This window comes from Candoia aspera, chromosome 17 (assembly GCF_035149785.1).
Source record: "Candoia aspera isolate rCanAsp1 chromosome 17, rCanAsp1.hap2, whole genome shotgun sequence".
Lineage (NCBI taxonomy): Eukaryota > Metazoa > Chordata > Lepidosauria > Squamata > Boidae > Candoia > Candoia aspera.
Window position 1 is genome coordinate 9,269,083 of NC_086169.1, and position 26,791 is coordinate 9,295,873.

A 26,791-nucleotide genomic window follows, 5' to 3' on the forward strand; every position below is an offset into this window, starting at 1 on the left:
CAGCCAAGAGATATTATAATCCTTTGGTGTCAACATGACCAGGAAACGGGGCCCCGAATGTGTGAAGGGCACATAGCCAGGCCTTCCAAAAGGCCAGCAGGGGCAGGGCCATCCCAGGAGGGAGGATGTTCCAGAGGGCAAGCGCCACAGCAGAAAAGGCACGTCTCGTGGTCCCCACCAGCCAACTATCCTTGGCTGATGGGACCCGGAGCATGCCCATCCTGCCGGACTGGGATTGGACAGGTAGAGACAATTTTTAATTAAAACCACCACCAGGCCAGGCTGTATACTTGTGTTGAACAGGATTGATTGACAGCATGTATTTGCAACTGAACTGCAGTTCAGAAGCTGCACAGCTCTTGCTGCTGGGCCCTTGACCCAGCGGGAATTTCTTGGCATAACAACTTTTCTACCTCAATGGGTTGTTGTTATGGGGAAAAATCAGAGCTCATGTGCACCATCTAGAGACAGTGTCTAAATCTAACAGTTGGTATGAAGAAACCAGACTGCAAACTAAGCGGTTAGGATTCACCTCTCATGTTTGGCTGAAGGGTTTATTAAGGTGACTCTTTTTTGTGCAAGCCCAGCCAGTGGGTGAGTCCTGGGACTGCCAGGCCTTCCCCAGGCTGGGACCAGAATAGATCTTTGGAGTTGCAGCCCAGCCAATGACTTGTCTGGGGAAGACCAGAGTAAATGAAAGCATTCAACAAGCCAAAGTTAAAACATATTCCCAACAAATTTGGAATCAGGCATTTTGTTTTTGATCACAATTCTTATTTTTCAGGGGTGTTCGCAGGGTAGGATCAGAAACATCAACATGGAAGCCATGACGGTGCAATCAAAACTCCACCTACTTTTTGCACCATTGCAGCCACCATGTTGACCTCTGCGACCATACACTGTGGTCACCCCTGTTATTTTTATAAAAATGGGAAGTGGCAAGATCCATCTTAAGAGGCAGTCCCTGTTTTCTCTCTGCTAGGAGGAAAGGCCTCTTCCAAGATGGCGTCTGGCACTCAAAGATCCGTCTGTCTGTCTCTTTTACAAATTTGTATGGCTGCCCAACTCACACATAGTGACTCTGGGCGGCTTACAAGATTAAAAACCAATAAAACACCCGCAGCGAAAACAGACATACTCTAAACTGGCCATGTAATCAGATCTGTCTCAGCCTGGGGTCCCCAGGGGCATGGACAGAACTGCGTCTTCGGGGCCTTCCGAAAAATCATCAGAGTGGGGGACAATCTTACCTTCGTGGCAATAAGGTTCCATAGGGAGGGAGCCACCATGGAGAAGGCCCTTTTTCTTGGTCCCACCAGAGGTACCTCTCTAACTGATGGGACCCACAGCATGCCCTGCCTCCTTGCTCTGGCGAGCCGGGTAGGGTTCGTCCTTCTGCACTGTGTGTTTCTTGTTGCGTGGTGTCCCTGGCTGACTGATTCCTCCATTTGTCTGTCACCCCATCTGCCTGTGACAGGTCTTCAAGGTGATAAGACACAATTTTTGGAGGAAAAAATTTTTTTTAAGTCACCAAATGCAGTTTAATGACCTAAATGAAACAAGATGAAAAATGGGAGGCGAAAGAAGTGGTTTCTGCTCTTCTAAAACGTACCAAGCAGAGCCAGACACACCTTCCTAGGCTGCTGCTACTGAAAAGGTGACCATCAGTCAAAGCCTTTTGAAACCTACGGGTTCAATACACGGAAACCAGGGCATCTGGGGGGAGCGGGTCAGAAAAGTCAACATGGTGCTTTTGGTAGGTTGGTCGTAGCCACCCTCTTGATATTTTTGACCCCCTTGTGGACACCTCTGGTGTAAGGACCAAAAAGCCACTCAGTCAAGTGAGAATTGAATGGTGAAATGTCAGGATTCTGGAAACCCTGGCCAGGAACACTATTTTTATTGGATTCACTAATTGTGCTAAACCCTGGTTAGTGTGCTGAATAAACCACAATTTGCATATATTTGCATATTAGGCTAAGCCAAAACTAAGCAAAGCATATCCTGGTTTAGCACATCTTTTCCCAAGCCGGGGAATTCTCCCCCACACCTGGAAGGCTCCAGGTTCTTAGCAGCATAACTGTCGGTCTTATTCTCATCTTCTTTCTCTCTCTCTCTCTCTGAACAGGAGAAGACTTCGAAGGCCCTCCAGCCACTTCTTTTAAGCCTTTATGTCCGGCTAAGCCCTCCCCCAGTTTTCTTGAACTCCCCTCAACTCAGTGGAGGCCCAGTCCAGTCCTGCCACATACCCAGGCCACACGGATGGGGAAAGGAAAGCGACATTTTTGTAAGGATCGTCCTGCATGGGGGGGGCGGGGGAGCTCAAATCCTGGAAGATAGGACGCTGGGGTGGCTAGCTCTTCAGCAGTGGGAATGCAAGTCGAGACCAAAGCGTAAGAGAGATTTGCATTTATAAGCTGCTCTTAAAGTCAAGCTTGGACAGGGTGGGAGATGACACAGCGCTGTTTGTTCTCAGGCTGGCCAGGGTAGGAAATATGATGTAGCTCAGCCTTTCCTGACTTGGTACCTTCCAGATGCATTGACTGAAAATTCCCATCACCTTATGGCAATGCAGAGGATGATGGCGGTTGTAGCCTGATAATCTGCTGGGAATAGGTTCAGGAAGGCTGTGGCCATCTGCATGCAAAGCATCACTCAGTTCACACACTAAACTAAATCATAACTTGGCCTTAGCTTCACGTCTGTATGGATACAGCCACTACGGCTTAAAAATTGGGCTTACAGTTTAGTGTGCAGTAGGAACTCAGCCAGCTGTGTCCTATTCCACAAGCCATGTTAGCACAATGAGTGAATCCAGCCAAGGGTCTGCACGTGATGCTAAACCATCATGTGATTGTTTGTTTTGGCATAGTATCATGTGAACTCAGCCGTTACATTTGTAAACCATGACTAATGCCGTAGCTACTTACGTACTAGACCCCAGTGGTTTCATTTACTTGTTCATGTTCAAAGCAAAAAAAAAGCAGTGTGGCATGGGAAGCAATCACAGGAGTGGCTTGGTTCACACGCAAGATTAAGTTTCAAGGTGGTTTGTTTGATTCTGGCCTCGTGTGCCACCTGAACCGGCCACAACCTTCGGCCCAGAGAAACATGCCTCCCCAACCAGCCAAGGGCTCTCTTTGGACTGGCACCTTCTTGCACATGCTGGGGCAGCCTTGGTTGTCAGTGTTCTCTGAGCAGGGTGGTTTTCCTGGAATACCCTAAACAAGCAGCCATCAAGGAAGAAACCCACCCCAGCCAAGACTGGCAGGCGGGCTGCCATCTATCAGCAGCCAGCGAACCCCCCTCTGCCAGCACTGATGACGTTCCCTAACCTGGCGGCGAAACGCCTCCAGGAATACGGCCCTGTTCAGAGAACTCCAGGAACCAAGCGTCCCCTCCTGAGCTACCAATGTCCTTGCCTGTTGCTTCTCTCTCTCTCCCCCTTGACTGGTTCACACACGGCCCTCAGCCATTATTGCTGGACTCAAAGATCCCATGAAGCCTGGGCCTGCCATGTTACAGCTTAAGGTTATGCAAATGAGGCTGGCTGCTGTGTGATGTTCAGCAAACCACGGTGTAGCATTATGTACCTTTTGGAAAAGCCCCAGAGCCGATGGCCCTGACCTCGCTGCCCGAGGCGGAGGCAGAGGGGCCGCCTGCACGCGCTCCCTCTTCTCTGGAAAGGGCGGCCGCAGCCAGTCACCTCTGCCCGACCCCCTCCCCGTCTTCTCTTTTCCAGCTCCTGACCACCAGCCGCAGGAATGCTTCGGCCTCCTCGAGTGCCTACACAACAGCATGCAGGTGCAGACCCAGATAGCGCAGGAGCAGCTGGCCCTGCTGGAGGACATCCGGGAGTCCGTGAACCTCCTCCTTTCCCAGCAGGACAGGCAGAACGGAGAACTCCGGGGCCAACTGGAGCAGCCTGCCCCGAGGGACCCGGCCTCCTCTTCGCACCCCGTCAGCTAGCAGGGAGTGCCCCCACCCCCCTCTTCAACGCAGGCCCTCTCCGAGCAGCTGCAGGGCCCCCGTGCAGACACCTTTCTGGACGCAGTGGTGCCCGGGATGCAAGATTTCGGGGTCTGGGACTGACCGGCAGCGCAACCAGGCGATGCAAATAAAGTGCTTGTTCTAAATCCCACCCTGTGGCTGTTTTCCTTTGCCAGAAGTCTCCCACTCGACCCAAAGGGCACAAGACCCCCTGCAGGGTTAGTGCCAGAAACACATCTGACACACGCAGAGCCCAAACAACAGGCAGGCCTGGCGGGAGAGCCACCTCCACACAAGCCACAATCAGCCGGGCTCTTGAGCGTTGTGTGAACCAGCCCAGCATTCAGCTGGGGCGGGTTGCCCCTTGGCTTCCCGTTCAGGAAATGCCTTCCAGCAGCCCAAGGGAGCGCTGGGTAGACGGATGGAAGCGGTTATGTTCCTTCAAGACCGGTGGTCCTTTCTTTTGGCCAAACGATTTTATTGTCTGCGTTTTAAGGTATTGATTTTCATTCTTTTTGCAGTTCGGGTTTTTTTTTTGTTTTTCTTTAAACCCTAAATTTTAACTTTTCATTCTGAGGAAGGAACGTTTCTTTTAAGAACCAGAACCATCTCCGGTCGGGAGGAGCCCTCCTCCGCGCCGAGCTGCCTTGCTCGGGGAAGCGCCGCCCCGAGTCCTCCTGCGGCGGGGAGCGGAGGCCGGGCCCGAAGACTACATGTCCCAGGAAGCTCAGCGGCAAAGGGAGGAAGCACGTGGCGCTCCGAGGGGCGGGAGTTTAGCCGCGCGCCGGAAGCAGCCCAGGGCTGACGTCCTCTTCCGTTCTGCTGGCAGCTGCGGGAGCGGAGGTAGGAGGGGGCTGTGCGGTCGGGGGGGTTGTTATGGGGAGGGGGCTGCGGGGGAAAGAGGGCGTTATGGGGAGGGAGATTGGTGGGGGAAAAAGGGAGAGACTCTGATCAGGCGGTGCCTGTTTGGGGAGGGGGAACTTCCGGGGCTCTCTGATGAAGGAGACCCCAAAGAAAAGGAGGACGGGAAGCGGGAAGGGGGTCCAAGCGGAGGAAATCTGGGGCGGGGTCTCTTGAAGGGGGTGCTGCAGAAGTGCTACCCGGTGTGCCCTTCCCGCCATCCCACCTTTTCCACGTGGTTCCAGCCTCAGCCCACCAGGCAGCCCCTGGTTGGGTAGGACTACAGCGCCTATGATCCCCAACCAGCCTTTGGAGAGCAGCGGGTTGGGGAAGCTGCCCGGCGAGGTTTTCAAGGCGCGGGCTGGGGGGAGGCACTGACTGTGCTGTGGGTGAAGGGAAGGGGGGGGGGCGTCCCTTGATTTTCTTAAATTCTCCCTTCCAGACGCCCTGAAGTATTGCACAGAGTTGCAGCAAGCCTGTAGTTACTTGGGGGTTCAGACTAAATATGGCAATCTGATTTATTTTTTAAAATTTGGCAAGATCACTTCTGAGGCTTGGATGTTTTCCTTCCTTTTATGTCCAAATGTAAATATTGAATACCACTGAGTTTTTTGTGTGGATTGTTTGTTCATATATTCTATCCCACCTTTATTATTTTTTATAAATAACTCAAGGTGGTGGACATACCTAATACTCCTTCCTCCTCCTGTTTTCCCCACAACAACAACCCTGTGAGGCGAGTTGGGCTCTGGCCCAGGGTCAACCAGCCGGCTTTCAGGCCCAAGGTGGGACTAGAATTCAGAGTCTCCTGGTTTCTAGCCCTTCGCCTTAACCACTAGAGCAAACTGGATTGTTTGCCCCATTTTTAAAAATAATTTGTCCCTGCCATGAACTGGGAAAGATTTGTCAGGGGCTAAGTGGCGAGTTTAATCTTTCTTTAGCAAGGCAGTAATATTTTGTTGATCAATGACAATATTTGATTAAAATGTTAATGGGTGGAGTTAATTTACTCAGTTAATATGGCCATTGACTTTTCAGGTATAAACAACAGTGTGTACAAAAGAAGAGGGGATACATTTTTTATGAAAATGTGTGTTATCTCTTGAAAACTAAAACCAAAATATTTTCTTACTTCAGAAGCTTTGTTTGCACATGCAGATGTTATGCTCATCTCATGCCATTAATTAAGTGTTTCTTCTGTTGGGAGAGAGGCCTAGCATTCAGGTATTCGTTCAGCAGGTGATACGTTTTGGTTAGCTTTTCCTTTTTTTATTTCCTTTTTCTCCTGCGTCCTTTCTTGTTGGCAGCTCTTGCTTTCCCCATCCTAAAGACAGCCTTCCTGTCTTTATATGGGATAAAGGCAGATCTCCCTCCAAACAACATGTCTTGGCAACAGTGTGGAAAGAGCTTGGGTTGACTTTTTCTGGGATGTTTTTTCAACTTCCTAGTCTAGCCTATAGCCCTGAGATCTCCTGGTTGTCTCCCATCTAAGCACTGATTAGACCCAACCCCATGTAATTCTCTGAGATCAGCCAAGAATGATTAAGTGCTGCCACCTGTATAAGTCTCCTTTAAATTGAGTTTAATCCTGTAGTTTTCTTGGTGATGCAATTGTGCTCTTCCAGGATGTTTTTTGGATTTCCCAATCTAGCCTCCAGCCCTGGGATTTCCTAGTGGTCTCTCATCCAAGTACTAACAAGGTCAGAACCTGCACCACTCGCTGTGGCTAAAAATGGATCAGTACTCTGCTGCTTCTCTGTAGGATGATGAGTGACTCGGTCCTGAAAGTGTGACGGTGCTTTTCTGCTCTGCCTGAGACTGTGCTCATCCTGTTCTTGTTCCTTCCAGATGAAGCTGCTGCTGCTTGCCTTTCTGGTCGCCTTCTCTTCGGTCCGCTGTGAGGAAGGGGCCAGACTTCTGGCCTCCAAGGCCCTTCTGAATAGATATGCAGTCGAGGGCCGAGATCTCACTTTGCAGTACAATATCTACAACGTTGGGTCCAGGTACAGCCAGAGAGGGGTCAAGGGGATGTTGCCGCTTTGTTCCTGGAGGGCTGAGGATAGGTGGGCTGCCTGTGGGCTGTTTTAAAGATGTGACTGTGTTTTGCCACCATGGCTTTGCTTTAACTCATCAAGGCACAGTAACTGATTTGGAGGGCAAACTCCATTCGGTCTTGAGGCATTTGTTACAAGGGCTCCCAGGTTCGGCTCATGGTCGCTCACTCACAGACTCACAGCCTGTTGAGCAGGCGGATCTTGTCAGCCCCCCTGGCTTTCTGCCTGGTTTTCCAGAGAGGTGCGGCTCAAGCAGGCAAGACACACAGCCCTGGTCAACAGCCGGGGAATAATAATTAGGGACACCCACAAATCCCTTCCGACCCAACCTGGAGGCACATCAGGTTCTTTGGAACACGCAGAGACCCAGTGAATTTAAAGTAGCTGCAAAACTTTACTGGTTGCAGTGTACATTTGCTCTTTCTCACACGCACACGCACACACACTTACCCACATCCTTCTCAACTAGGCTGCCAGGCACTAGCTGGACAGATGGAAGCCGCCAAATCTGGATCCAAAGAGGACTCAGGAGTGGGCGGGCTTTGGGACCCCTTTTATCCCCAAAAGTCCTTGCTTTGTTGATTCACAAGACTGGCAGCTACTCTGGCCTTGTTAATTTACAAGTCTGGTAGCTGTTGATGGGATTAGAGTGGTGGTTCTCCATGTGCTCAGGCCCAACTTCCTTCGTCTGGTTCAGGTGACATTTCCCTTGGTTTCCTTAACAACTTGCTTCCTTCTTATCTACCTCCCAGGTAGGGATCTTTTAGACGAGAATCCCGGATTTTTGTCTTCTCTGCTTATGTGCCTGCTTCGTCTTTAGTTACGGCAGCTTCAGCCTGGTCTCACACATGACACCTTAAGACAGACGCAAAGAGGGGCAACGCGTGTTGCAGAATCTACCCCAACCTCATCTTCCCTTTGTCAAATCGTGAACCAATGCCTTGTTCCTGTTGTCTCCTTCCTTTCCCTGCTGGGGTGTGTAGCGCTGCCTTGGAGGTCGAATTGTCAGACGACTCTTTCCCCCCAGAAGACTTTGGCATCGTCTCCGGGATGCTCAATGTGAAGTGGGACAGGATTGCACCGTATCCTTTTTTTTTTTTGAAGGACCCTGAATTGATGAAATTGAGTCCCTCCAGGGGGAGGAGATGGGCGGTGACAAGTTTGATAAATACATTTTTATTTATCTGATTCCATTTGGATGCCAACTGACCCTGGGTGGCTCATAAAAACAGCAAAATACAAAAAATTAACCAAACCCGATACAAAAATAACTACAGTGGTGTGGGAGCTTTTTTCCATTTTGTTGGGGATGGAGCATCTCTGAAAACAGTAAGATATTAAGAACGTGAAAGAGCTCCTCCATCCTCTTTTTTGCACGTGACTCAGCTTATTATGAAACCCCTCCAGGCCCTCACCAGACACCTCGCTTGTAGCCAACCGGGGCTTCCTCGGTAGCCCTCCAGAAGGAAAGGGGGCGAGATGGGCCAGGTCAGGTGGGACCCCAGCAAGAGCATCCACACAGCCACTTAGTTCTTTTGTGTTGTGCAACTCTAGTCCATTGTGTTTGCAATTATGTGAGGAGCACAAGGAATGGCCTTGAAGGACAGGAGGAGGCGCAGCTGACAAGACAGTGGTCAGGCAGGAGGGGCCTGAGAAGAAAGCAACGTGGACGAAGGACTTAGACAAGCGCCCCCACCAGTGTACATGGAGGGAGTTGCAAGATTATGTTACTGTAGCTTGATAGTAAACAGTAGGATTAACCTGACATATTCCAGCACAGTGTGAGAATCCAGCAGCTGGTTAAGCATCCTACGTGAACGTGGCCAGCATGGAAAGGTGCTGTCACAAAGAAAAATGCTGCGCGTGGATCTTTTCACTAAGCTGATCCCAAACGGTGTCCTGGATACTTAACGTGAATGGATGTTGGGTTTTGCTGCTTCTCAGTGAGCAGCCCAGCCTTCGGTCTTTTGGTTCTCTTCCTACCACACACATCAAGTCCGGATTGATTTAAGCAATGCTTTTTGGAATAAACTGCTATTGCTTGACCTACAATGGCAATTGGGGCCAGAATTTCCGTCACTAAGCGATGCAGTCGTAAAGCGTGACTGTATCGCTTAGCAACAGCAATCTCTGCAGTCCCAGTTGCCGTCGTTAATGGAATCCCACGGTCCTGCTGGCTTCCCAGAAGCAAAGTCAGTGGGGAAGCCGGCCGGAAGTTGCGAGTCCTGGGCTGGCAGGCAGGTGAGTGGCTGCTGCTGGGTGGGGCAGGGAGTGAGGGGGTGTGCAAGGAAGGGTCAGGATGGGTACGTGGAGGTGTGTGAGGTGCTGCGCAAGTAGGGGAGGGTGCGAGGGGAGCATGAGGATGTGGGGGTGTGTGCAAGAGGCGCTGCATGGGTTGGGGAGGGGGTGCAGGTGGGGGAGACTCACCCCAGCGACTTGTGACCTTCCCTGCTGGCTTCCCCAGAAAGCCAGTGGGGAAGCTGGCCGGGAAGGTTGCAAATGGTGGTCACGTGATCGCAGGGTGCTTGGCAACCATGACTGGTTGCAGATGGGTTGCCAAGCACCCAGATCATGATCATGTGACTGCAGGGGTGCTGGGATGGCCAGAACTCTGAGCAACCACCAATGGTTCAGCACTGTCATAACTTGGAACGGTTGCTGACTGAATGGTCGTAGATCGAGGACTACCTGTATTCCAAAGCACTTTTTTCTGCTGCTTTCACCCTTGTGATTGGCTTCCTTAGCGTTGAATTGCTCAGGGCAAGCAACGTGTCCCACACCGTGGTCCTCAGGCCGCTGAAGGCTGGCTACTTCAACTTCACATCAGCCACGATCACGTACCTGGTGCAGGAAGGGGGGCAGGTGGTGGTAAGTCACAGGTGCCTTGGCCTGAGGCCACAGTCTGCAGGCGTGCACCTACTAAGTTAAGTTAGGTACTTCTTAGACAATATTTGTCATTTGGGCAATATTTGATGTTAAAATATTTTGATAACACAATATTTGAAGTTGCCGATGGCCTTTTCTTTCCTAATCCTGTATTTTATGCGTCGAACTCGGGAAGAATTGTATGCCAAGCCTTGACCCACAATGCTGTAGGAAGCTCATTCTGGCTCTTACGTAAATAGGCAGGGTTGACGATTCCTATTCCCCTCCAAAACTGCATGGCGAATTCTCAGTATTAGGGGATACTGAATTAGTTCTGCCATTTCTAGACCAGCGTATTTGACTTTTTGGCCTTCCTCCTGCCGTGAGAGGACTCCAGGTGATGCCAAACTACCTTTCCCAGCAGCCCCAGGCATTGTAGCCAAGGGTGAGCAATGCCTGAGATTGCAGTCCTGCAATACTCGCCTGGGAACAGATTCTCTGCCTCTCTAAACTGGATCTTTCCCGGCTCCAGGAATAAATTGTCCTTTAGCATTTTTTTCCTGCAAGGAAAGCAGGAGTGGCTGGTCTCTCCTTTTTTCGTGTTATGCCACATTGTTACCCTAAGCTGAGGGGGCAATGGGAGGTTTATTGATAGGATAAATTGTGTTGCTCGAATAATGCAAAGGAAGCGGGTCACTGAGTTGGGGCAGGGAGCTTGGTGAGCTCTTTGGTGATTTGGGGACAGAGTTTTGGGGTCCTGGCCTCCAGTGTGCCCCATACATCAAGACCCCTCTCAATCTTCTTGCTAGGTTGGCTTCACCAGTGCCCCAGGGCAGGGAGGGATCCTGGCCCAGCGAGAATTCGACAGGAGGTTTTCGCCACACTTCGTAAGTAATCTGAGTTCACTCTTACCCTGCTAAATTCCATAGCTGGGAGCAACTGAGTAGTGTTTGTACGCAAAACTTGGTATTCCCCAGAATGCTGTTTTCCCCCCAAATGTGTCAGACCAGCCATCCCGGGAGAGTACCAGAATGTCCTGGGACTGGAACACAACACGTGTAAACGGTCTTCCCCTGCGGATGGCAGCCCAGGTGGGTGGGCAAGCTGGTCTCCGTGCCCTCCCACTCACTCTTTTGCTTCCATCCATTTGTAAAGCTGGACTGGGCAGCCTTTGGGGTCATGACTCTGCCGTCCATCGGCATCCCGTTGCTGCTGTGGTACTCGAGCAAGAGGAAGTATGACACCCCCAGGAGCAAGAAGAACTGAGCTGCCCCGCCCGGCCAGCTGCCCTCCTCATCCCGGGGACGTTGGGCAGAAGCGGGAGGACGCTGGGGAACGCTGCTCGCAGAGCCTCATTCTTGGCCAACGGAGCGTTTTTTGCAGCTGCAGCTTGAAAGGAAAAAGGATGTTTTTCCGCTGAACCAGCCCCCCCTCCGTTTCTTCGCTCTGTGAGACCCGTTTTTCTCAGTCATATTCTGCGGGGAAGAGGTTCATATCCTTGCTGGAGGAAACGTCGGAGCCATAAAGAAGTTGAAACCTGAAATTGCTCACTATCACCCTGAGGGATCTTCCTGATATGTACTGGCTGATATTTTTTTTTAAATAAATCTTAAACCCCGAATTGGCTGTTGGGTGGGATTTTTTTCCTCCTCCTCTTTCTCCTTTCATCAGCCAGGGCTGAACAGCACATCGGAGAGAAATACGTTGTGGGCAAGTATGTATGCGATAAATAATGGGTGTAGGGTTTAAAATTAAGGTCGTCTAGGCCACCCGTGACCTGTTGGGTCATCGTTTCAGAGAGATTTCCTTGCCTAAACAGAGAAACAGAATGACCACGGGTGGGCAAAGAGGCAGTGGGAGCGACTTCCAACTTCCTGCCGGCTTCCCCGTTGAGTTTCCTTGTGAGAAACTGGCAGGGAGCGATGGAAATCTTCCCTCCCATCTTCCTTTCCTCCCTCCCTCCCTTATTCCTTCCTCCTTTCTTTCCCTCCTTCCCTCCCTCCTTTTTCCTCTTTGAGGTACCTTGGTTCAAAAATGGTCGCCCTATGATGCGCTGTTTCACCCAATTGAAGGCTGAAACAGACAGACAGACGTGGGTGTTTCAGTAGTATATACGTGGGGCTGGCGAGTTGGAGGCTTGCTGGGCCATGTGAACACAGCTAATGGGTGAAATACTCGGGAGTCCTTTGGCAAAGACAGCCTTGCGAAATGAACCATTCTCCTGCATCTTGTCATCCTTTTCGAGAGCAGCTTCGTCTTCCTTTTTTCTCTCTTCCTTCCCTGAACGAGGATTATTGTAAACCATGGCAGGTGGTTACTCCCGTCTCAGGGTGCATGAGGTGCAACGCTGTGCGCTTGCTATCTTTGTATCTGCTTGCCATGTGAATGCAGCTCTTTCAACGTTACTGTTTACTTAATAATTCATATATCTGGACAAATAAGATAAGGATAAGGATCTACAAACATTCCTAGGCCCCACTGCCATGTCTGGCTGTGGTATATCTGTTGCAGCTGCTCCGGGTTCAGTCCAGTGGGACGGTTGGGGCTGCTCGCTCGCCTGCCCTGCCTGTGCGCCAGCCAGCCCCTCTCCTTGCCAGCCCCATGGCGCGCTCCCCGCTGCCTCGCCTGGCACCCCTCGTCCTCCTCTGCAGCCTCCTGATGCTGCTGCTAGCCAAGAGGGTGGCGGGGCGCCGGCCCCCCCGAGCCGCTCGGGAGGCATGTCGTGATGGCAGCCGTCGCCTTCTCCGTGCAGCAGTACAATGAGCGCAGCAGCAGTGCCTACTCTTACAAGATCCTGAACATTGTGGATGCAGAACCCCAGGTAGAGCGGGGGAGAGCCCAAGGGTGGGGCGGGGTGGGGTGGGCAGCCTTGTTGGGCCCTTTCAGAGCAGCCAAAGGACTTGGGGGGGCTCTAGAAATGGGGGCTGGAGGCATTGAGGATGGGGGCAATTGGGTGTTCGGAGGGAGGGTCTGGGGTGGAAGGGAAGGGCAGACCTTTGGAGATAGTCAATATCCTCAGGGCAAGAAGGGAGGGGAGACAAACTGAAGATTGTTGCCACCCTTCACTGAGCCTCCTTGTTCAGGAACAGTCAATCCTGAAAACAGTTACTGAAGATGAAGAAGGGGAGGCTGTCAGCTGTCACAGGCTGGACAGCTGTTGTGTCCTCTGAATGCTGGGTTGAGGAAGGTTTGGGGTTTGCTCCAGCCCTCAAAAAGGGACTGTCAGGTTGCCCTTCCCATGAAAAGGAAAGGCCATAATTCCCAGCCAGGAGGTCTCTTTCGAACATCACTTGCACCCACATCTCAGGACAGAGAGTTGTGTTCCTTTGGAAAAGGGAAAGGCAATTGTTCCAACCCACTGTTTCTCAGCCTTGGGAACTTTTAAGATGTGTGGACTTCAACTCCCAGAATTCCCCATCCAGCCATTCTCCATGGCTGGCTGGAGAATTCTGGGAGTTGAAGTCCACACATCTTAAAGTTCCCAAGGCTGAGAAACCCTGTTCTAACCTGACACTTTCCTGACAGTTTATTTCTACAACGACTCAAACCACATTTTGCTTTTAAACTGTCAGCACATCTTTGGGGTTGATTGTCTTCTCATTCTTCCTTTTTTCCTAAGTCGCCTTCCCACCCGCTCAGAATGATCAGTTCTTCTGTATTCTCTTTCGCTGTACAAAAGAGGATGGAAAATTCAGGGGAGGGGGGAAGCACTTTCTCCTTTTTTAGCTCCCAGGAGGCCCAAAGTGGCTGGACGTTTCTTCCAGCAAGATTAAATTTCTGGTGGCTGGTTTTCAAACCACAACAGGGCACAAGTGAATCGTGAATGGAAAGGGTGCACCTTCTTCAGGTTGTGTATGATGCAGAAATATTTGGTGCTGGCTCAATTCTCTTAATAGCAAGATGGAACAGAGTTATGGGCACACCTTGTACACCCATGCAACGCCACCTCTGCGTGAGTGGTACTGATTGCCAGGGGACTTCCAGGTGCAATTCAAGGTGCTGCGGGCCATCTATAAAGCCCGTTGTGGCACAGGGCCTGGACAGAATCACAGAATCAATCACAGAATCATGGGGTTGGGAGGGACCTTGGAGGTCTTCTAGTCCAACCCCCTGCCCAAGGCAGGAGTCCTCCTCATGCCATCTCGGACACATGGCTGTCCAATCTTCTCCTGAAAACCGCCAGCGATGGAGCACCCACCACTCCGGGGGGCCAGCTCTTCCCCTGCTTGATGGTTCTCACTGTTGGGAAATTCCTCCTTGTCTCCCGGTTGGGTCTCCCTCTGAGGAGCTTCCACCCGTGGCTCCTTGTCCCACCCTCAGGTGCCGTGGAGAGTAAGTCGGCGCCCTCCTCCCTGTGGCAGCCCTTCGAGGATGGGAAGACTGCTGTCATGTCTCCCTCCGTCTTCTCTTCGTTAAGCTCAACCTACCCAGTCCCTTCAGCCGTTCTTCGTAGAATTGAGCCTCCAGACCGCTGATCATCTTTGTTGCTCTTCTCTGCACTCTTTCTAGGGGCTCAGCATCTTTTTTGTATTGGGGTGACCAGAACTGGATGCAGGATTCCAATTGTGGCCTCACCAGTGCAGTATAGAGCAGTACTATCCCTTCCCATGATCTTGATACTATTCTTCCATTGATGCAGCCCAGGATTGTGTTGGCTTTTTTGGCAGCTGCAGCACACTGCTGGCTCATGCTTAAGCGGTGGTCCACTGGGACACCCAGATCCCTCTCACAGGCACCACTGTTGAGCCAGGCACTGCCTGTCTTGTATTTGTCTGTCTAGTTTTTCCTGCCTAAGTGCAGGACCTTACATTTCTCGCCATTTCACTTCATCTTGTTGGATAGGGCCCAATGCTTGGATATCGGTGGGACCCCCTGTCTCCAGTTATCTCCGCTCCTCTGACCAGATCTGAGAGGGTTGGCATGCTCCAGGTCCCATCAAGGTGGTCCAGACCTGGAAGCCAAAATCTTGAATACTAATATGGACCGCGCTGGCTCTTTGGCTAAGAAACAGAGATGAGCAGCGCCCCCTAGAGTTGGACATGGCTGTGCAGGTGAACCCGTTACCTGTACCTTTATTGCAAGGTTATAATAAGAAACTCTGGCAAGTCTGAAAGTGCTTTCCCCCTGCCGGAGAACCAGGGAGGATCCCTTCTGAGACGCTTTCTCCACCCGCATTCCGGCTTTGGACTCGGTCTTCTCTCCTCAGACTAGGCTGCAGCTCTTCCCTGTCTCTCAAGGTTATTCTCACAGCCCTTTACAACTAAGCAACATCAGCAGCATCTGGAACTCAGGACTGTTCTTTCTCCATGGCCACACCTGCTCTTTGGAATGACATTCCCTCCAAAATTCAGAGGACCCCCAACCCTGCCGGCCTTTAGAAAAGCCTTGAAGACCATCCTGGCTCTGGGCCAGGATGTTATGTGTGTCTGCATGTGAGCTTATTTATTAATTTAGTGGGTTTAGAAGTCCACCAAACTTTAATTCAAAGATAAAACAACCATAATAAAAAGAGAATCATACCATGTATGTCAGGAAAAGACCAGTTCCTCAAACAAATAAGATCTTTTTGGGGCTCAGTACTGAGCTGAGCTGCTGAGCTTGCCGATCGGAAGGTCAGTGGTTCAAATCCGCGTGACGGGGTGAGCTCCCGTTGCTAGTTCCAGCTCCTGCCAACCTAGCAGTTCGAAAACATGCAAATGTGAGTAGATCAATAGGTACCGCTTCAGCGGGCAGGTAATGGCGTTCTGTGTAGTCAGGCCGGCCACATGACCACGGAAGTGTCTACGGACAAACGCCGGCTCTTTGGCTTTGAAACGGAGATGAGCACCGCCCCCTAGAGTCGGACACGACTGGACTTAATGTCAAGGGAAACCTTTACCTTTACTACTGATCCTAGATTTCTTGATTACTACTTCCCTTGGCATTGATCGTTGATCCGAGTAGACTAAAATTGTTGATGTATCGTGCTGGGAAAATCTGCCATCAAAGACCTACTAAAGTTTTCAGAAGTAAAGATGTCAGTTTAAAAACAAAGGTGCGTCTGACTCACGCCATGGTCTTCTCAATTGCCACATATGCCTGTGAAAGTTGGACATTAAAAAAGGAAGATGGAAGAAGAATTGATGCATTTGAATTGTGGTGTTGGCAAAGATTATTGAAAATACTGCCAGAAGAACAAAGAAATCCGTTTTAGAAGAAATACAGCCAGAATGTTCCCTAGAGGCGAAGATGACTAGGCTTGGACTCTCATACTTTGGGCACATCGTCAGGAAAGACCAATCACTTGAAAAGGACATCACGTTTGGTAAAGTCGAGGGCAACAGAAAAGAGGAAGGCCTTCAGTGCGATGGATTGATGCGGTTACCGCAACAAGGGATGCAAACATTGGAACAGCCAGGCACATGGCGCAAGACCAAGCAGCGTTTCATTCTGTTATACGTAGGGTTGCCGTGAGTCGCAAATGACTGGAAGGCAACTAACAACAACAAACAACAACAGCAACAACTGATCCTAACCCAAGGCCTGGGGAACAGCCAGGTTTTCAGAGATTTCTTGAATGCTACCAGGGTGGCCAAGTGAATGTCCAGGGGATGCTGTTCTAGAAGCGGGCACTGTGACAGAAAAGGTGGGCTTCCTGGTGCCAACAGGTGGCACTGTTCAGCTGAAGAGACCCGAATGTGCCCGCTCTGCCTGATCATGCAGGATGGGTGGAAATGTTCAGAGACAGACAACCCCCCAAGTAACCAAGCCCTATGCCCTGAAGGGCGTTGGAGGTAGTAATTGGCCTTGAATAGCACCCAGAAGCCAGTTGGCAATGCAGACAGCAGTGCCCCCTGGGCCTACCAAGCCACGCCTATTATTGCCCGTGCTGCTGCATTTCGGACCAGTTGTAGCTTCCAAGAGGTCTTCAAGGAGAGCTCCACATAGAGTGTGTTGCAGTAGTCCACTTGTGGGGTGACCAGGGCAAGGGTCTGGAGGCCTCTGGGCACAACTGGTGCACAAGACGAATCTGTGCAAAAGCTCTCTCGGCCATAGCTGCCACCTGCTCTTTTAGCAGGAGCCAAGGGTCCAAGAAATATCCAGATTGTATACCTGTCCTGAGTGCTACCCATCCAGATGGAAACTTTCTGGGGTTGAGGGGCCCGAATACTCACAGCCCCTCAGTCTTGCTAGATCCAGATCTGTTCCTCCCCATCTAGACCTTCATAGCCTCCAGACACAGAGGCATCAGCAGCATCACTTGGACAACCCAGGGTCGAGATGTATAATTGGGTATCATTAGCACACTGAGGGTACCAGACCTAAAACTAACAGATGGCCCCACCAAGTGGCCTCATGTAGATGCTGAACAAGAGGGACGAACGCATCAAACCCTGAGTCACCCATAAGTGACTTTCCCCCCCCACCCCGCCAGTCAAAGAGCAACTGGAGCTGACCACAGAGATCTACCACAACACAGAGCTCCCTCCCAATCCCCATAACCTCAAGAGTGATGTGTTTTAATTATTTCTGTTGTTTAGTGTTTCTTAACCATCTGTAGGCAGCCCACAGTCACATGGTGAGAGGGGTCATACTGAATGAATGAATGAATGAATTACTTCCCAAATTGCTATCAGTGATGCTGAACATATTTTGGATTTGTTTTTCCCTGTGCAAATTTCTAAACATAGTGTGGGCTCTTTTCCAATCCAAGTGGCTTCAGAGAACCTCTATCTCACACTGGAGCTCGTGAACACACTGTGTGAGAAGGGTGGTGGGACAATGACAGAGAAGGAGCTCCAGAAATGTACAGTCCCTCCAGAGAATCAACAGCAGGTAAGATTAGATGTCAAATTCTGATTACACGGTATATTTGCAGTTTAATTATTGAAAGCTGCCTTGTCTCAGTTTAGTCAACCATCTGTGTAAAGCAGATTTTAATTTTTTTAATAGCTGATTTTATTGACTATTCTAAAGCCTTTGACTGTGTGGACCATAACAAATTGTGGCAAGTTCTTAGTGGTATGGGGATACCAAGTCATCTTGTCTGCCTCCTGAAGAATCTGTATAACGACCAAGTAGCGACAGTAAGAACAGACCACGGAACAACGGACTGGTTTAAGATTGGGAAAGGAGTACGGCAGGGCTGTATACTCTCACCCTACCTATTCAACTTGTATGCAGAACACATCATGCGACAAGCTGGGCTTGAGGAATCCAAGGCTGGAGTTAAAATCTCTGGAAGAAACATTAACAATCTCAGATATGCAGATGATACCACTTTGATGGCTGAAAGCGAAGAGGAACTGAGGAGCCTTATGATGAAGGTGAAAGAAGAAAGTGCAAAAGCTGGTTTGCAGCTAAACCTCAAAAAAACCAAGATTATGGCAACCAGCTTGATTGATAACTGGCAAATAGAGGGAGAAAATGTAGAAGCAGTGAAAGACTTTGTATTCCTAGGTGCAAAGATTACTGCAGATGCTGACTGCAGTCAGGAAATCAGAAGACGCTTAATCCTTGGGAGAAGAGCAATGACAAATCTCGATAAAATAGTCAAGAGCAGAGCCATCACACTGACAACAAAGGTCCGCATAGTTAAAGCAATGGTATTCCCAGTAGTAACACATGGCTGCAAGAGTTGGATCATAAGGAAGGCTGAGCGAAGGAAGATCGATGCTTTGGAACTGTGGTGTTGGAGGAATATTCTGAGTGCCTTGGACTGCAAGAAGATCAAACCGGTCCATCCTCCAGGAAATAAAGCCAGACTGCTCACTTGAGGGAATGATATTAAAGGCAAAACTGAAATACTTTGGCCACATCATGAGAAGACAGGACACCCTGGAGAAGATGGTGATGCTAGGGAGAGTGGAGGGCAAAAGGAAGAGGGGCCAACCAAGGGCAAGGTGGATGGATGCTATTCTAGAGGTGACGGACTCGTTCCTGGGGGAGCCGGGGGTGTTGACGACCGACAGGAAGCTCTGGCGCGGGCTGGTCCATGGAGTCACGAAGAGTCGGAAGCGACCGAACGAATAAACAACAAACTGTGTGAGCAGTATTGCATTGCCAAAACTCTCCTGAGTTGTTCTGGTAAAATTCTAGCATCTGCATTGCCACAATATACTATACTTGGTTATTACTAACATTGATAAATTTTGGCTTTATGGAGCCTGGAGCTCAGCAAAGAGAATATGGAAGAAATGTATCCTCATGTTAAAGAATGGATTCAAGAGGTGTCATAAATTTTTGTAATCTTCACAGCATATTCTAAAAATGAGAAGATAGAATTACATATTTTTTTATAGACTAGATCAGTGGTTGTGAGTCGAGGGTCCAGTGTGGGATGGCCACTGTGAAGATGCTTGTGAAACAACAGAGTCTGTTTTTTTGTGGAAATCATGACATTGTTTGAGGCTGGGAAAAGGGGTAATTGGGTCCAACAGTGTAAGAACCACTGATCCAGATGTAATGACACTCTTAAGATTTGAGTTAATTTCATTGTGATTTTATCTTTTGTTCTTTTTTATTCACTTTTTCTTTTTGTGTCGTTTACATCCAGTTAATTAATTATTTTAATTATTACACACAGATAGCCCAATTAGTCAATGTATATAGTCTGGCTCTTTTTACTGTACAATCATTGGCGTATTTTTTTGTTGTAGTAGTTATATTTCATTAATAAAAACTAAAAAAATATTTTTAAGACATTGCAGTAAAAACAGCCATGTCTTTATTGTCAACACGTGATCCCATGTGGCTGAGAGTGATAGGAATTGTAGTGTGCCTGGCAGCTCTGTGAGGTCTTCAGGTTAAGGAAGACCCAGTTAAACCTTTTGGGTTTATATAACTTTTCTACAACATGCATGTCAGCGTAGCAGTGCATTTTATTGCTGTTAATGTTGGCAGATTTTATATACCTTGATTGAGGAGGTCTCACCTTTAGTCCTCTGGGGATTTTCTTCTTTTTCTCTCTTTTTCTTACAGAAACAAAGTTGTAAATTTAAAATCTGGCTTGGCCCTTTGATGGATGACTGGCGGTTGTCGAGCATGGACTGTGAAGCAGCTACTTCCTGAACAGGATGTCCGCATGGATCCCACGTGCCAGCATGTTGACAGCAACACAGGCCAATGATTCTGAGGGCGGCCAGAAGTGACTCACTCCCTGCAGTCTAGGGCCTGTGTCAAGCTTTGCCTCTTCCTACACGATCCTATCTGTGGCACCTTGTAAATCACGAACAAAACGGTTAGCTTAAATCCAAACTCACATTTTCTGTTTTTCCAAAATGGTTCCATGACTCACACGAGGCCTTTTCTAACTTGTCCCCCAGTTCGACCCTATTTAGTTTTTATTATGTTTAATCTTAAAGAAGAGTAATTTATACTTTGTTGATTCTCTTGGTAATTGATCTTAATAGAGCAATTGTTAAGGATAAAAAGAATTAAAACACTGGACATGCAGCTGCAGGTGAAGGTATTTTATTTACTTGTGAGGAAATAAGAACAGTTTCTTCTCTTTCTTACTTAAGATGGCACAGAATCCAAAGGTGATTTATATAGATTTCTTGGACAGATGCATGTAACTGAATCACAGTAAGAAAAGGACTGAACCTTGATTACATTTCCAGAGCAGATAACAAAAGGAGCGAGTCAGGAATACATTCTGGAAGCAGAAAACAAAGCTGCTGAACAGGATTATAGGATGCTTCCTTCTTCAGTGGCGGAGGTACTGAAAAATGGCACATTTTTGCAGCGGGAAAAGATCAAACCCCCTACACAATATCTCTAGCAGAGGGGGAAAAACTTAAGGTACAGTACTCAGGAAAGGAAGTGCAGTTACAAAGAGTAATGTCCTTATACAGAATTGACAAGGAAAATGGAGGGGAAAATAAATAAAGCATTTTAGAAAAAGAGGGGAAAATGCATGCCTTTAAAAACCCTACACTATCTCCCCCCTCTCACACATTAGTATAAGCAAAAGTAATTCTCCACGGACATGCTTTGCAATCTACGCAGTCCAGTCGGTTTACGGGAATCGCCGGGCATTGCGCAGAGCGCTTGCTCTGTTTCAAGACAGCTGTTCATATTTGACAATCAGGAAAACAAATTAGAGGACAGGTGATAAGGAGGAGATACGAAGGTTCATGCCCTACTACATAGCCCCCAGGGCTTTTGAGTGTCAAGGCTGTGCAAATTTGTACTTGCCTGCTGGACTTTGGTTGGGGCAAAATACATTTCTTCACACCAGGAACAAAACATGCCTCACTCTGCCTCAGCCACAGCGCACACACCCTTCTGGCCACACTCTTTTACTAATGAAGCAATTGTGTGTGCACTGGCCACAAATAAAATAAGGCGCACTAAGGCTGTGAGCTCATTTCCCTAGATGCTGGCATGCACGAAGGAATATACAGGGGAGCAGTTGGGTGGCATCGGGGCCAAAGGTGCCGTTTGCCCACTTGGCACCATTTCTGGTCGTGGTGGCATGACAGGGTTCCATCCAAAATGCCCACTGCCAATGCACTGCGGGCAAATTGCAGCAGGGGGAAGGGAAAGCACAAAAATATACTCAGAACGATGCCCAGATGCTACTTGTCTAAATTCTCCATCCCCCTATCCGAGCGGGGCTTCATCTCCAGGGCTTTGGAGGGGCGACAATCATGGGGAACCCTTCCCTGGCATGGATGGGCAAGGGTGCCCGTAACCAACAATCGAGACATCCTGTAGCTAAAGATCGTGCCGCTTAGCAAATAAAAAAACTAGCAGGAGCAGTAACATTTCTATACCACCACGTGCGGACGTGCCACCCGCGACGCCGCCTAGTCCTCCCCGGTCAACTGGTGGGATGGATCCGGGCGGGGGGAGCCCGAAGCGCCCGGGGGGCGGCGAAGGGCCCGCCTCGGGGGCGCGTCTTTTCGGGAATGGGCGTGGCCTCCGCGCAGGTGGGCGGGCCCCGCTGCCACCTCTGGCGGCCGCGTAGGTTCCCTGCGGCAGCTGCGGCGGGTTCGGTCCGGCGCGACTGTTGGGGCTGCTCGCTCGCTCGCCCGCTCGCCCGCCCTGCCTGTGCGCCAGCCGGCCCCTCTCGCTCGCCAGCCCCATGGCGCGCTCCCCGCTGCCTTGTGCAGCCCCTCTTGCCCTCCTCTGCTCCCTCCTGATGCTGCCCTCGGCGCTGCTGCAGGTGGGGATGCCTGGGGGTGTTTTCCCTGTGCCCGTCGAGGATGAGGGGGTGCAGAAGGCCGCCACCTTCGCCGTGGAGCAGTACAACCGGCGCAGCCAGGACAGCGCCAACTATTTCAAGCAGCTGCACATCGTGAATGCGCAGTCCCAGGTGTGTGGCGGGGGGAGAGTTGGGTCCTTCTGGAGTAGCCAAAGGACTCGGGAGGGGGCTCTGGAAACAAGGGAGGGGCTGGAGGCAGCTGGAGGGGGGGGGGTTCCCAGGGAGGGCTGCGACGGGTCCTGAGCGAACCGTGGGCCGAAAGGGCCCGACCGCTGCTGTTGGCACCTGGCACAGGAATAGTCCCTGCTGACTTGATTCTCTTCTTCCGAGGCTGCAACCAGTGAAGCTAAGCTTGTTTTGTGTTTTTCCTCTGTAATCACCTGAATGAGACCTTACCCATTTTTAAAATCCAGGTGGTTTCAGGCATGAAATACTATCTGACGGTGGAGATGGTGAAAACCGTGTGTGAAAAGAGCAGTGGGCCAATGGCATTCAACGATATCCAGGACTGTGGGCTCCCTCCGAGGGCTGAGCAGGAGGTAAGATGAGATGCCAAGGTCTGGTTATAGATTTGCGGTTTCATTGACGAAAGCTGCCTTGCCTGGGCTTAGCCAGCCAACTGTGTGAAGCAGATTTTAATTCTTTTCATAGGGGATTTCAGATCACCCCAAAGAAAAGGGAAGCTGAGCTGTCAGAATGACCATTATGGGTTTGGGGGTGGGACCCGAGGAGCCATGTCCTTCTCAGAAGAAAGAACGTTTCTGTATGCACAGCCAGGATTCAGCCTACGCTTTTTACACCCCCGCCAGACCCCAACAACCTCCAGGGACCAGGTCATTATCTCCCCCACATCACCTGTTCAGCCAGGGGTGGAGATGAAGAACAGAATATTAAAGATATCTCGGACCATGCTGATGTCTGACCTCACCCCTTATGTATATATTCAATAGTAGGGAAGGATGGAGCCCAGTGGCTTAGATTTGGCCTCTTCCTATCCACTGTCCGGCTGGAACTGGCCACTTGAGGAGGAGGACAACCACCCATGCCAGTCTCTTCAGCCAGTCCGAAAGCATTCGTGGTCAGTGGTGGCAAAAGGCAAGCAAGAGGGGAAGGTCATCCTTCCCCATCCCAGTCTCACCAGAGGTCATGAAACAGGGTGCCCAGTGCAGCTTTGGCACTGAATCCTGGCTGATAAGGGACCACATGATCCATTTATGACCTTATGGTCTGGTAAAACTCAAGCACTTGCACTGGCAGGATATGCTAAACTTGGGTGGTATTAATCCGGATGGATATTATGGTCTGTGTGTGTGTGTGTGTGTCTTGGGTAAATTAGAAGATGAGTTAATTTTGTACCCAGGTTTATTATGTCATGTGAATGCAGCAAAGGGCATCTTTGGGTCTATATTGTTTCCTGGCAAATTGGTTTTCTGTGACCCACTGTGGCAGCCAGACAATTATCCCATAGCAGCCATTTGGGAAGGGTGCCCAGGACGTGGTCTGTGCGTTCTAAATGGGCCACAGTGTGTTTGGCCTTGAGGAATAAGTCTTAGATTTTGAGATGCCAGGGGTGGCAAGGTACGATCCTTTCATCAGTTAGTCGACAGTCAGAATAAGGCGGGGTGCAGACAGTGAACATTCAAAGGGAAGAATGTCACGAGCTGGTCCTTCCTGCATTTCCAAGATGACTCATCTCAGGGCTGAGAAGAGGGCAGTGCCTTTTTCAGCTGGTGACCGGCCTGCCACTCATCTCAACATTATTACATTTAATTGTTTGATTATCAAATATTATCAAAATATTTATTTATAATTATCAAAATAAACAGGTCACCTGACAGCACAGTAGATTCCCATTCTTTCCTCTTCCTCTTAACTTTTAATTAATTACAAAACTCTGCACATCTCTCTCTAGTGAAATGAAGCAGGTGGGTGTTCGGTCTAATCTCTAGTTTCGTAACCCAACTTTATTTTTGCTACAATTCGCTAGGATGACTTTTCTAGCCATGGCCCAAGCAGTGGTGTCCCGTGATTCTCCCCCACACCCTTGTTGTGGTTAGCTTTGGGAGACGTTACTTCTGCAATACAGTTAATGATTAAAGCAGAAGGATTTGCCCAACTCAATCCTGTCATGCACATTTTCCTTGCAAATCTTGGACTGATTTCAGTTTAAGCAAAGCCATTTCCCAGCCGACTGTTGCTTGTGTGTTAATTTCTTCCCCTTGTTTTAATTTCATTGTTGAGGGAAAGACTGATATTTTGTCATACAGGTACCTGAAGACTACAGTCATATCTCCCTTCTGCAGGCTAAATGGGCGCAGTTTCTGTCATTGTTACTCCTAGGGCTTGGTTTCCAGCCCTTCTCTTGAACTCACTCCAGTCTGTTGATGTCAAACCAGGGCAGAGTAGAGGGGAACAACGACTTCCCTTGATCTGGCTCTCTGCTCCTGTTGACATACCCCAGGACCACATTTGCCTTTTTAGCAGCTGCATCACCCAGTTGGCTCATATTATCTTGTGGTTGAGAAAGACCCCCAGATCCCTTTCCCATGTACTGCTGCCAAGCTAGGTCACTCTCATCCTCCACTGGTGCCTTTCGTTTTTTTCTCCCCAGATACAGGACTTCTGTTTTTTCTGTGAAAGTTCATCCTATTTGTTGCTGCCAACTCTTCCAGCCTTCTGAATTTTCTCTTTCTCTGCTAAAATATTCTAGCTTTATGCCTCTGTCAGTGGGATCATCATCCACTACACACCCTCATCTGGGTCCTTGGTCAACTATTAAGATGCACAGAGCCCAGGACTGCGCAATCTCGCCCTCGGCTCAGTTCTTCCTTCCCAACCCACGTTAGTCCACGTTGAAGCACTCCCTGAGTTTGGTCTCTCAGACAGTTATGAATCCATCTAGCAGTGGTTTCAGCTGCCCAGAATGTTGCCAGGTCAAGTGAGGATACGATGAGCAACTTTGCCCAATGCTTTGCTGAGTTACACGGCTGGCTCTCACTAATGGTCGCATTCCTATCCAAGTGCTCAGAAATATGAAACTTAATTATCTGCTTGAGGACCTTGCCCAGCATCAAACTGACAGGCCTGTAATTTCCTGGGTGGTCCTCCTCCTCCTCCTCCTCTTCCTTTTTTGAAGACGGAGACATTTGCGGTCCTCCAGTATTGGGGGCTACAGATCCTGAAAGCTTCCGACACAGCTTCTTTGTCTTGAAGGTACAACTAGACTTCATGTGGGCATTTAAACATCCCTGCAAATAGTAAAGTTTTGTGCCAGCAGTATTTGTGGAATTGGGTGGGTTGCTTCTTCAAATAAACTGGTTACTTTTTAAAGTGCCGTAAAATTCATTGGTGGTTGGACTTCCTCTTGGGCATTGGGTGGGCGGTTTGTTGACCCACGGCTCCTACCAAACCGAAGGTGGGTGTTCCAGGTTCTCAGACCAGGAACAGGTAAGGCACTGGATTCAGAGAAGCAATCTGGGGAGCTGTTATGCAAGGGGAAGACTCAGATTCCACAACCAAGGGATTTTTGCATAATAGGAAAAGCAGGTGAGTACCTGCTTGAATTGGACAACTGGCTCAGCCGTAACGTGGCCTGTTTGCTCCTATTTAGCCGGTTGTGTGAGCTTAACTCAGCCATTGCAATTTGCTTACCATTATGGGTAAGTTTGGCCTAGTGGTTAAGTGCTGTCCTAGAAACCAGGAGACTGTGAGTTCTAGTCCTGCCTTAGGCATGAAAGCTTCTGGGTGACTTTGGGCCAGTCACTCTCTCTCAGCCCTAGGAAGGAGGCAGTGGCAAACCACTTCTGGAAAATCTTGCCAACAAAACTGCAGGGACTTGTCCAGGCAGTCACCAAGACATGGACAAGATTATACAGATAAAAAAAAGGGGGGGTGACTAGGCCTCTGGGTCTCGTTCAAGAAACGGCTGTCAAAACAAACCAGGGGTTAGTGCAACCTGTGATCCCATGTGGCTCAGGGTGATGGGAATTGGGGTCTGCCCAGCCACTCTGCAAGGACTCCATATTAAGAAAGGCCAAGCCAAGCCCTTTGACTGGAGATGGTTTGAGTGAAGTTTCCCCAGCATGTAGGTCAGTGGGGCATAAAACCATTTTCATTGGTTGCAGTGAAAGTTTACAGAGTTGATATACCCTGAATTGTCTCAGGCACTGACCGTCTGGGTTTTCCTTCTTTTTCCTTCCCTTCCAGAAACTAACCTGCAGCTTTCAAGTCTGGTCCCGACCTTGGCTGGATATGATAAAGTTGTTGGACATGAGCTGCAGATAATCTGGATGGCTGGGATGGACCACACATGCTGATACCAACGCAGGCAAATGGTTCTGAGTGTGTCCAGCAGCCGAGCAACCTCCTGTGTGCAGGAGGAGCTCACAGCGAGCTTTGCTTCTTCGACACGATCCCATGTATGGCCCTCCGCAAATCATGAATGGAATGGTTCGCTTAAGCCCAAATTGGCATTTTCTGAATTTCTGAGTTTGCTCCGTGCCACCCGAGGGGGCCTTGCCTTGCTCCTCAGTTCCACCTTCTCTTCTCTAGTTTTGTGTACTGTAACTTTCAAGATGAATCCATCTTTTGCTAATTTGGTTGTCGACTGCTGCTAATAAAGCTATCATCCTTTCTGGCTTGTGTTCCTTTCTTGTCCGAATCACACCAGACCTTGATGTCTTCACACCCATGGCTCGCCAACTTTGTTGTTAGGAGGCAGACGCAAGAAGGCTTCTCGCTAGGCGGGCTGTGCTTTGTCCGGCTGGTGGAAATAGGAGCCCCCCGTGTGCCT

At 49.6% G+C, this 26,791-nt stretch overlaps 3 protein-coding genes across 4 annotated transcripts; all 3 read left to right on the forward strand.

Moving 5' to 3' along the window:
* Positions 1 to 2,038: 2,038 nt before the first annotated feature.
* TSACC (TSSK6 activating cochaperone) lies at positions 2,039 to 4,141 on the forward strand. Its single transcript, XM_063316791.1, has 2 exons — positions 2,039 to 2,287; positions 3,743 to 4,141. The coding sequence occupies exons 1-2, from the start codon at positions 2,263 to 2,265 to the stop codon at positions 3,967 to 3,969; spliced, it is 252 nt and encodes an 83-aa protein (XP_063172861.1). The 5' UTR covers positions 2,039 to 2,262; the 3' UTR covers positions 3,970 to 4,141.
* Positions 4,142 to 4,751: 610 nt separating this feature from the next.
* On the forward strand, positions 4,752 to 11,403 carry SSR2 (signal sequence receptor subunit 2). Of its 2 annotated transcripts, none has more exons than XM_063317281.1 (6): positions 4,752 to 4,833; positions 6,739 to 6,893; positions 7,928 to 8,026; positions 9,704 to 9,812; positions 10,619 to 10,696; positions 10,965 to 11,403. In XM_063317281.1, exons 2-6 carry the CDS (start codon positions 6,739 to 6,741, stop codon positions 11,073 to 11,075), a joined length of 552 nt encoding a protein of 183 aa, XP_063173351.1. In that variant the 5' UTR covers positions 4,752 to 4,833; the 3' UTR covers positions 11,076 to 11,403. The 2 variants fall into 2 exon arrangements, with proteins under 2 accessions (XP_063173351.1, XP_063173350.1); XM_063317280.1 differs by lacking the exon at positions 4,752 to 4,833 and adding an exon at positions 5,403 to 5,475.
* Positions 11,404 to 21,752: 10,349 nt separating this feature from the next.
* On the forward strand, positions 21,753 to 26,633 carry LOC134506651 (cystatin-like). Its single transcript, XM_063316910.1, has 3 exons — positions 21,753 to 22,110; positions 22,413 to 22,538; positions 26,206 to 26,633. Exons 1-3 carry the CDS (start codon positions 21,880 to 21,882, stop codon positions 26,281 to 26,283), a joined length of 435 nt encoding a protein of 144 aa, XP_063172980.1. The 5' UTR covers positions 21,753 to 21,879; the 3' UTR covers positions 26,284 to 26,633.
* The last annotated feature ends 158 nt before the right edge of the window (positions 26,634 to 26,791 follow it).